The sequence below is a fragment of the Oryzias latipes genome, chromosome 1 (assembly GCF_002234675.1).
Source record: "Oryzias latipes chromosome 1, ASM223467v1".
Classification (NCBI taxonomy): domain Eukaryota; kingdom Metazoa; phylum Chordata; class Actinopteri; order Beloniformes; family Adrianichthyidae; genus Oryzias; species Oryzias latipes.
The window spans coordinates 12,682,538-12,693,585 of record NC_019859.2 but is presented as its reverse complement, the minus strand read 5'-3'; the positions used below and the strand labels follow the sequence as shown (position 1 = coordinate 12,693,585).

General features: G+C 37.4%; 1 protein-coding gene across 1 annotated transcript; it reads left to right on the top strand.

Moving 5' to 3' along the window:
* The first annotated feature begins 2,670 nt into the window (after positions 1-2,670).
* Positions 2,671-10,147, top strand: LOC101169417 (thrombospondin type-1 domain-containing protein 4-like). The gene is made up of 12 exons (XM_020706980.2): positions 2,671-2,805; positions 3,064-3,193; positions 3,280-3,455; positions 3,543-3,645; positions 4,018-4,206; positions 4,379-4,505; positions 5,935-6,157; positions 6,390-6,563; positions 6,661-6,837; positions 6,916-7,095; positions 7,852-7,996; positions 9,279-10,147. Exons 1-12 carry the CDS (start codon positions 2,671-2,673, stop codon positions 9,431-9,433), a joined length of 1,914 nt encoding a protein of 637 aa, XP_020562639.1. The 3' UTR covers positions 9,434-10,147.
* Positions 10,148-11,048: the final 901 nt, after the last annotated feature.

Here is an 11,048-nt window from a genome sequence, read left to right as displayed (position 1 = left end):
AAAAATTATTATTTATTATTATTAATTGTACTTTGAGTTCTTTATATTAGTTTAATCAAGAAGATTATTTTGCTTTGCATATTTTAGTGTAAATATATTTGACGCGTCACTGGTTCAAACCTTTAAAAGTGATTACTTGTATCAAATATTTAAAATATTTTAGAAATTGAGTGAATAATCTCTGATACTTTTAAAGGGAGAACCTTCAATGCTTTGATGTTTTTCAAATTGTTTTGAACAGAGATTATTGGTTTCTGATGAAACTTCACCTCAGGAACTTACACGTCAAGCAGAACTTTAGTACTGCAGGTCTGCAGTTTCTAAAATGTGTTAAGTAATCAGGGTCCCCAACAGCACACTTGGCATGAAGAGGTCCAAACACAGTATGTCACAGTTTTCATAAAGGTCTTGGACACTAACACTGGCTTTCAGGTTGGTAAGTGGAACCTCTGAGGTGGAATGGATCTTGTTCGTTACATGTGTTTTCTAAATAGCTTAACCTTTTGGAATGTGGCAGCGGAAAATAACCAAAGAGGTGTACTCATGGTGCAAATAGGTGTGCATGTTTTAAGTCTGTAATTTAGGAAAGGCAAGTGGGGGAGCTAGCAGACCAAAGTGTGAATTCAAACCAACCCCTACTTTGCGATATAATCACTCTCACTGCTGCATTGCTTTCTCTTACCAAAAATGTCACAGAAACCATGTTTTTCCAGAGTCTAAATTTACTAGAAGAGGTCAAAGGCTTTTATATTTTTAGCCAGTCAACCAACCCACATAAACAGCTGCAGGGGAATTTCATTCATTGAACGGTCATCATACCATTTTTTACACCGCTGTTAGAAAAGGACTTGGTTTTTGACGAAGTAACAAGTGGTTAGAGGACGTCCAGGTGTCAGCAAGACAACAGAACCTCTCATTTAGATTGTGAGGCAGATGGTTAGGATGGGACAGACGGACATCAAACAGCCGACAGCTGGGGAAAACAGAGAGGGGAAAGCAACTGATAGGAAAAAGAGACACAAAAGAAAACAATGTTTTTCTCTTGAATAACTTTATTCTCTGTTTGTTACTCTTTGCCAGATGATATATTAAGGATCCCACTTAATCTTCCAAAGACTAAAGTTGAAAAACTACTAGATTTGGTTAATTTACAAAAAGTTTGAGTTTTTAATCAGATTTCTAGATTCACAAACAATAGATTCAGTTAACATCCACATTCTGTTGGGTCTGTTGTGCTGCTGTGGGATGTTACTTGAGATCTGCATTGTTGAAGCTGATGCTATGCTTCCAGCTGCTGGAATGTTGTGTGTGTGATTACAGTAATACCTATTAAGCTGTCACTGTGAGAAACAGACACCTGGACAGACGTTTCAGTATTCCCTGACAGACTCACAGATCCTCCCGTCATAACTGTGTGACCACTGGGAATTCATTGCAGGGCAATGACATCTAAGCTTTGGCTGGGGGCCAGAAAGGAGAAATGTCTGAATGAATTGGGTTGCAGCAGTTAAACAAGCTTCAAACAAAGAAAACTACATGTAAAAAAAGAAAACTACATGTAACTCCAAACATGTAACAATAGCTCTTTTTTTTTTTTGAAGCTGTCAAATTTTCTGATTTCCGTCACACTTGTCATGTGCACAGCTGTTATGCTGCTCGGCATGATATAATTTCTGTCACTGTTCAAATGGAAAAAACAAATCAAGAACAACTGCAATGTTTCTGCCAAAAATATTTCCCTTCAGTGCATGTGAGAGGAATATTTTCTGCTAGGAAAAAGGTCTCTTATTTCTCCACACAAATGCTGGGAGTGATATGACATTGAAACTATATTTCTCTTAATTTTCTTGTTTTTTTGTTGAGCTTACATGTGTGGCAAATGTTTTTGACTTATTTAAATCTTTCAACCAATTATGTTTCCCTACCTATGTTGTCCTTGGCTGAAGTCCATGGTAAAGTTTTAAATACTTTACAGCATTTTTAAAATAACTACTGATCTAATAGAAATAATATGTTAGAGAATAACTAGTACTACAAATCAGAAGAATTTGAATAAACACAATAAAAACCATGTGATTGATTCTGTGTAGTCAAGGACCACAATAGTCTGGGAAAAGTTAAGTTTTATCTAACTTTGTTTATCTACAATTTTCTGACTGTGGTGGTTTTGTTTTGTAGTAAATCTTCTTTTTTCCAGCACTTTTATAGAGGAGTAAAAAAATAACAGAGGATAAAGAAGCAAAAATTGGAGATATATTAGAAACAAGTCTTACAAATGTCGGCTTTTCATTAGAAAATAATAGAAGGAAGTATAAAAGTTGGAAACTTAAAAAGTCCTTTCACATTCCAGTGAAACAGTGTTTAAAAACAATGTACTAATATTACTTTCACAAAAGTAACATTTAGATATGACCACAATGTATGTAAAAAAATAATTTCAGAAATTGCATTTTGAGGTCTGAACAAAATTCAGACTTAAACAAGCGGGACCATAACGTAAAAAGAAAAAATACTAATATAATTTTTACCTTTTTCAAACATCTCTCCTTTCATTGGTCCCACATCTTGTCCTTTCCTCCTTCCCATCCTCCAGATTAACCCCACCTCACAAGCTCATAGTTGCTTTTCAAGCATCTGCGTGTGTTCAGTTTGTCTTTCCTCAGTCTCTTCATGGCTGGACTGTGGGAGCTGCTCTGCTCTCTGCAGCAGGGTCGTTTTGGGGCTCTCATCCATCTCCTCTGCCTTTTCTGCCTAGTTTCAGGTGCTCTTCCCTGGGATATCAAAAGGAGCTCATACCCTTTGCAGGTACAACATCTGCCTTTTAAAATGTCAATTATTCATATTTAGCAGAAAAGACTAAACAGTCATTTTCTTTTATTATATTTTGGGAAAACGTTTTGAAGGAAAAAACAATAAATAATTGATGGGAGAAAATCAAACTAATGTAAATTGTAAAATTAAGTCATTCAAGGTATCATAGATTGCTATAAATAAAAAAACTGATTTCTGTGTGACAGTTGTGTCTGTGTGTGCCGCGTTGTTTTTGAATTTGTGTGATGGCAGGGCTTTGAGGTAGTGAGAGGAAATTTCTCTCGGGACTTTCTTCACGTTGGCTACAATAAGATTGCAGAGATTCCTGCAGGAGCATGCAACATCAGCGTCCAGGAGACAAAAAAGAGTCGAAATTATTTGGGTATCTTCAGATAACTACATTTGAAGACAGAATTGATCACAAAATGGCAAATCCTGAAGTTGTGAGACATTAAGATGTTTCTCCAGCCCTGCAGACCCGGAGCGGCATCTCCATCATAAACGGAAACTGGGTGATTGACAGACCTGGCACTTACTTTGCTCTTGGAACGCAGCTGATCTATAAACGGCCAAATGAGATCCATTCCTGGAATGGAGAATCCATCACTGCACCAGGACCCTTGACTGATGACCTGCATCTTTATGTGAGATGCAAAAACACACTCCACAAATATCTCTGACCTGCAGCTTCTCAATGTGTAAAGATGTGGATTTTGTTTTTTTTTTAACAGTTAATTTACCAACAACCAGGTCCAAGTGTTCATTATGAATACAGCATACCTATAATTATTCACTCTTCTCCAGAACCAGACACACCTGACATAATGCCTCCAGGTGAGTGCGTGCACCAACTTGCAAACTAAAAAACTTTACGGTTTCAGGTCAAACTAATAACAAGTAAAAAATGGGAAAAATGACAAAAAATTCATTTTCACTCATCAATTTTTTCTAACCCTTACATCTCTTACTTAAATAACAGAACTCAGCTCACAAAGGTGCTGAGTGAATTATCTAACTGTTTTTTTTCTAATTAATGACATACTCCTTTTTTATTCTAGCCTTATATTTGTAAAATTGTATGTGTCGTTTTACGTGGTATTTAGGGACTATGAGAGGATGACATCTGCATGGCACACCAAACACAGTAATGCATGAAATTTGATAGTGCAGAAAAAAAAGAAAAATCCAAGAAACATTTTCCCCCAGATGACACTGAAGCGCAATTGGATGGAGATGAGAGAGTCAACACAGAGGCCACCGTTAACAGCATCACTGTCAAGGATAAAACCCATTCCAAAAAGGATTCCTTTGACACCAGCATCAACTTTGTATCTCAGTCCACTTATGTTTGGACAAAGACTGGACACACAGGATGCAGCACAACCTGTGGTACTGGTAAGAGCCCTCATGGGTTTGTTCCTGTGGTTCATTTTCCTTTTTCACCAGTCAACCTCCTTTTCCCAAAATGTACCTGAGGTACTCCATCTGCTCCAATAAAAGAAAAAGGATCGTGTGTCAGTGCCTATAAAAGTGGGCAAACACTTACTTGCTGAGTGTGTCACTGCAGGGACGCGTGCTGTATTTTGGGAGTGTGTCGACAGTGACTCCCAGATGACTGTTCCAGCTGACTTTTGTGACCTTTCCAATGAACCAACAAACCAGGAGGACTGCAACGAATATCCCTGTCCTCCCTAGTGAGTAAAATGCAACCACACTCTCTGACCAGATTTTTACATACACTGCAATTCCCTTTAGATTGGATTTTAAAAGAAAGATGGATGTGAACAACTACTCTAAAAAAAAACAGGCATCCCAATGAAAAAATGATGTATGTATAAAAAAGAAATAAACCCAACTCTCTCACTGGCAGAACCTGAGGATGGCCAGAAATTTGTTTTCCTTTTGTTCAATGGATATTATTTTGTTGTTATGTTTTAACCTTGACCTACTCTGATGAAAATTGTCTTTGGTGTTTTTCACATGTTCTTGTAACATTTTTCCTATGATGGACAGTGAAAGTGTCATTTCTGAGTACTGGTATTTCTTTATTCAAATTGTTGTGAATCAGGAGCAGCAAAAAAAATTCAGTTTGAAAAAAAAAAAAGCATATTTGTGATGAAGAATATACGCTGGGTGGGCCACAAGCTCCCTGCTCCTTTTTTTCCTCGTCTGAGCTGGAAGCTGGCTCAAACCTGGCTCAAACCTGCTCCAATATTACTCGCTAATTTTATTGCATGGGTAATGTTGGACTAGGATTGTGACGGGTTTGTAAGCTAGTGGGAGAGTGTGTAAACAGAGAGCTCTCAGTAACGGGGGGGGGGGGGGGTTCCCTGTGTCACAACTCAGAGGTGAATTTCTAATAAACTACTGTGGCTTTACAGCAACTATAGTATCTTCTAGAAAACGACACAGGGTTTTTTTGTGTGTGCTAAATAAGGCACAATTATAACAAAAAAAACGACTTGAAAATAGATGATCAGAGTGAGTCTTTAAAAAGTATTTAATTGAATTTAGAACGAAATCTACAAAAAATGTAATCTATTTGGCCATACAGCAGATGCTAAAAGAGAGAATAGGTTCAAATGTGTTTTTTTTTTAAATGGTCAACTGGTGAGAGTGATTAAAAAAAGTGCTTACTTTTATTCTGTTTTTTTAATGGCATCCCAGGAATGAGAGGCAGTGTGGGATCAGATTACAACAAAGGTTTTCCATACATCGCTGCTTTCCACAAAATGTGTTTACATATTTCATTGCTAAACTATTTAGGATTATTGCAAACCATAAACATTTACTGGACCGCAGCAATGGAGGGGTTGCAAAAAAACAGTTTATGGTATCAGTACTGGAACTTCTTGCCCCTGTTGGCCTGCTTTCCATTCTCAGGTAAACAACGTGCTTTAAAGATCCTGCTTTTTCCATTCAAGGGGATGTTAAATTAGGTAAAGTCCTGGATTATGTTGCAAATTAGTGACATTTGGCATGAAGTCCATTTAATCTTCTTAAAATTAGGACACATAGTTGGCCTAATCTCTTGGTGGTTTCCTTTATTAGATGGTCACCACAGTTGGCGTTTGCTTTTCATTTCCTCCAAATTTCTCTTTGTCCTCTTTGATTTGCGGTCAGCTGGGACATTGGGGAGTGGTCAGAATGCAGCAGGAAGTGTGGGCCTGGCAGTCAGATGCGTCAGGTGATCTGCTGCCAGGTGACCCGAGTTCATGACAATGGGACAGAGACTTCTGTTGCTGTGGCGCCAGAGCAGTGCGGCACGTCTGAAAGGCCGATGACACAATCCACATGCCAGCTGAAGATCTGCAGTCATTGGGAGCTCCGGTCTGACTGGAGCCCTGTAAGAAAAACAAAATATTTGACGTTTATATGAAGCTGCTACACAACTTCTGAGCTCAGCATTTTCATCTCTGCATAACAGCGAACTTCTGCTCTAACAATTGAAATTTTGGAAAAAACATTCTTTTCTGTTATTAGAGCCATATGCCCATTGAAAATATAAAATCAGCATGAGCAAATAAATGAAGCACATGTCTTCTGTCAGCAGAGATGAGTCTTCTGTTTTCCTTCAGTGCTCAGTGCCATGTGGAGTGGGCCAGCGCAGCAGGGAAGTGGTGTGTGTGAGCAATCAGGGGGTTGTGGAGGATGAGCAGGAGTGCAACATGAGCCTAAAGCCAGACTTTCTACAAAACTGTGATATGGGAGTCTGTGCAAGAAGCTGGTTCACCTCTCTCTGGAGCCAGCGGGTAACACCACCACTATTTGGTTGTGTGAAGAAAATGTATTAATGGATGGAGGGTATTAAAAAAGAAGCTTCATCCAAATCTGTCTGAAATTTCTCAGTGTTCTGCAGAGTGTGGTCGAGGGAATAAAACCAGATCGGTCGTATGTCTCAGCAATCGTGGTGGGAGTGATCTCCCACTGGATGGCTGTGAAGGGGACCGCCCACCAGCTGTGACATCATGCGATGCTGGCCCCTGTCAAAATCAGCTTGAGTGGTACACAGGACCTTGGAGCCAGGTAACTCTCATAAGGACGTCCAAAGTTTTTGGTTAAACCAAACACATCGGCTTCACCTTTGTTCACACTTGATGCAAGTGTTCTGCAGAATGTGGAAACGGCACACAGACCCGCAGTGCACTTTGCATTTTCACCAACAACGGTCTACAAGAGGTTGTGGATCAGTTCAAATGTTCCGGTCTGTCTAAGCCAATCACATCGCAGCCCTGCAGACTGAAACCTTGTGGGGTCCAGTGGTACGTCACAGAATGGAGTGCGGTAAGTTTATGGGATCAGTCACCGAAGATTTCAAACTACAGATCTAAAAAGCAACTGTCCTGCTTGTTTTCCACACATTCTTGCCCAACCTGCCGCTACTTACCTGGATAAGTTGTATTTTACCAAAAAGAAGTACCAAAACCAGGGAAAGTTGGAAAAAATACTGACATTAGCCATTGAGGTTTTGAGTTAGACACCCATCTGTTCCATTCTTTGCACAATCATGTATATTTTAACGATTATAGGTGAGGAAAAGTCTGTTTCATTTCAAAGCAAATGTGACTGTTGCCATTGTTTTGTTAATTTCATTAATGTGTAAGAAAAAGCTCAAAGAAACTTTGTTGAACAAGTAAGGTTCTACTCAGGCAGTAAAGATAAATTCAAAAACTATAAAAGATGCTATTAGATAAAGAGGTACACCCTTTTTGTCAAATAATTATGAGTCAACTTTTAAAAAGCGAAGTTCAACGCCCACAAAAAATCTGAATCCCTTCATCCGTCCACTTTGGCTAGATGTGCTCTCAAGTGTAAAATTACGGTATGCTATTTCTGTTTTCTTGTACATTTATTAGAGTTATGTGAAATATTACTTGTGCCAATGTCTTCAAACCTTTAGATCAACAATTAAACACCAATAATAATGTTTTGAGTCAAGTGAGGACTTTTGAGTCACCTGCCTTTGTCTGTGCTTTTCTTTGTAAGTGACCTCAGCAGTCTGTGTTCAGTTGTACTGCTTCTCCCCGTGCATCTCCTCAGTGCTCTCGCTCCTGTAACAGCGGCTACCGGGTGCGTGAGGTCCGCTGTCTCACTGACGACATTGTTCCAAGTGACGACTGTCACCCCATTTCAATTCCTGAGAGTCGTGAGGAATGCAACAAACAACCATGTCTAACTGAAACGAGTAGGTCTATTCAACAATACAGCACTGACTCTAGTCTAGTGTATGTAAATATTACGGTAACGCGTGAAAGGGAAAGCATCTCTGTCTTTTTCAGGAACCTATGATGTTGACAATGATTTTTAAATCAATGTAAAAAAGTACATTTAAAGATCCGCTCCAATGAAAATTGTGATGTTGTTTTTTTACATGCTCTTGTGGCATTTTTCTGATAATAGAGGCATTTATAAAGAAAATTCTGAATATTTCTTTTTTCAAACTGTTGTGAATCAGGAGCAAATAGAAAAAATGATGTTGGAAAAAGAGTGTTTTTGTTTCGTATAGAGAACATGCTGAGCAGGCCACAAGCTGCCTGCTCCGCTCCATTCCGATGCATCCACTTGCAGACAAATAGATCCATGTACGTCTTCGGTTTCCTCGTCTGAGCTGAAATCTGGCTCAAAGCTGTACGCTGGGTGGCTACAATATTAATCACCAATTTTGTTGCACCGGTAATGTTAGGTTGGAGTTGTGAGGGGCTGTAAAATAGCGGGACAGAGTGAAAACAAGGGGGTGTTGGGAGATGAGGGCAGGCCTACTTCTGCCCACAACTTAGAGGCACATTTCCCATGAATTTCTGCCGCTCTGCAGAAACTAGGTCCTACAAAGCGAAACAGATTTTTTTTATTGTAGAGAAAAACAACACAAATCATAATATAAAGACGACTGGGAACGTTTAAAAAATAAATAAATAAATAGATAGATATACTAGATCAAAAGATGATTAGAGTCAGAGTGGGAATTTAATTACTAATTGAACAGTTTTCATTTATAGAAAGGGACACCAAAAGTTTTTATTTCGTAGATTAAAACATTTTTTTTTTTTTAAGAAGAGGCTGTGCTCACATAGAGCATTGAACTTTCATTTTAATTTGTAGTAATAGCTATAAACTTCTAGTAACAGATGGTTTGTCAGGCTGCAGGTAAACCATGACACCCGGTCTTATAAATGATTAGACTGCATGTTTTTAAAATTACTTTTTGCCACAATCTACAAAACTACTCAGTCATAAAGTTTTTTTTTAATTGAAGAATTTCATTTGATTTGTTTGCACAATCTCTTTTTCTAAATGAAACAAACTGAAACAGCTTCTAACAGTATTTTAGGTTGTTAGATTTGGATACATTTTCTGAGCCGATGAACTAAACAGGGTGTTCAACAAAAAGGTTACTCCCAAGTCCAAGTGGCAGCAGCAAAATCATTTGATCTGATCTTTTTTTCTTTTTTTTTTAATGTGATTGACAGATCCACTTTGCAGTGACCAGTTCCATAACTGCGTGTTAGTGGTTCAGGCCCGCCTCTGCGTTTACCCTTACTACACAAGAGTTTGCTGCACTTCCTGCTCTCGTACTCAGAGGACGTACCCCGTGTCAATTCAAAGGAACCGCATTCGTCGGTGATACTCTTCTTGAAAGACATGACCCATGTCATGCTAAGACAACAAAAGTACAAACTTTTATCCGATGACTATCAACTTTGTTTGAATAGTGCCTTATTATTAAATTTGAAAAAAGATCCGGTCTTCTAAAGTGAGGGAACTAAACATTAACACATGCACAATATACCACAATTGTGAATATCTTCGTCGCTCCTTCCTTCTGGATATATTTGATTTTTGTATTTCTGAAAAAAAAAAAAACATCTTGTAGTTTCTCAGCTGTCTGAAGTTTTCATTTAGTTTCTCAACAAGTTTTTAAATTTTAGTTTCAGACTGTGTTTTGAGAGAACTAAGAATATTTGATTTTGTAAATTGACAATATGACTGGGTTTAAAAAAAACTTAAACCAAATTGTTAGGAGGGATTAGAAACAGAACAGTTAGAAACTCCCTTTTACATTTTATTACATTAACTTTTCATCACATTAATGGTTTAAACTTGGTTCACTATGTATTATCATCTCAAAATTATACTACAGAGCACAACCAAGACTATTGTCTTGTAACATTCCTCGAGCATCCTCCCTGTTCATCTTTGTGTGTCCCGGTGTATGCGGTCTGCCAAATGTCTGTGATAACCTCAGAGAGATCTGACACTTTTAGGTACTCTGTTCATCTGTCTGTGACCCTGCGTACAAATTTGTGCTCTTTGTTCGGAGTAAACCTACAAAAGCTAAGTTTTGTCTCTGAGTCATTATTCATTTATTTCTGTGTGCAGGAAACTGAAGGGAACGAACCAGCCTAATTTCATTATCTTACAGTCTTGTTTAGAATCTCCAGTTTCCTCACACAAATCATAATCATCTTCACAAATTTCAATTCTGATTGATGAAATCCAAAGACTGATTATTCCTTCAAAATAAATCCTCTTCTTTGTGGCAAAAATGGCTCATCTTTTCATTTTGACTTCAACAATTCATCATTTTTAGAAATACAAAACTTCTCCTTTATTTAGCTTAAATAAAAAAAATTGTTTGAAACGTTATAAAACAAAAGTTTAATTAACTAAGAAATGTAACAAAAAGACATTTAATCTTTTGTAAATTAAATTAAATGATACACTGTCAATCTAAACAGAACCGACTGAAGGAATGGCCGTTGACACAAAGTCATAGATGAATGCTATAATCTTTTAGGGCATAAAATGCTGAAAAGATTTCGTTTTTTTATAATAAAAGTCAGCAACCCAATAAAACTCAACAAAAAGGCTGATTCAATTTCAAATCTGTAACATTAATTATATTAGATTAAAAAAAATCACATATGTCAGGTTAAAATGAAGGTAGAGGATACAAATGGATTTTATTTTTATTATTAGTTAGTAAATATTTACCTAATTGATTTTATCATACATTAATCATTGAGTCATTTCTATATTAGTTAATTCATTCATTCATTTTTTATTCCGTTTTTTCCCTTTCATCAAAATATTTTGGACTGAAAGTTATTTTAGTCTTACATTGACCTGTAGCTCATTTTTGCCCTTTTTAGTAATTAGAATTATATTTAATGTTGGAAAAAAATAATGTATCAAGTTGTAATCTATTTTTAAATAAAACTAACCTTCTTTTGTTGGTA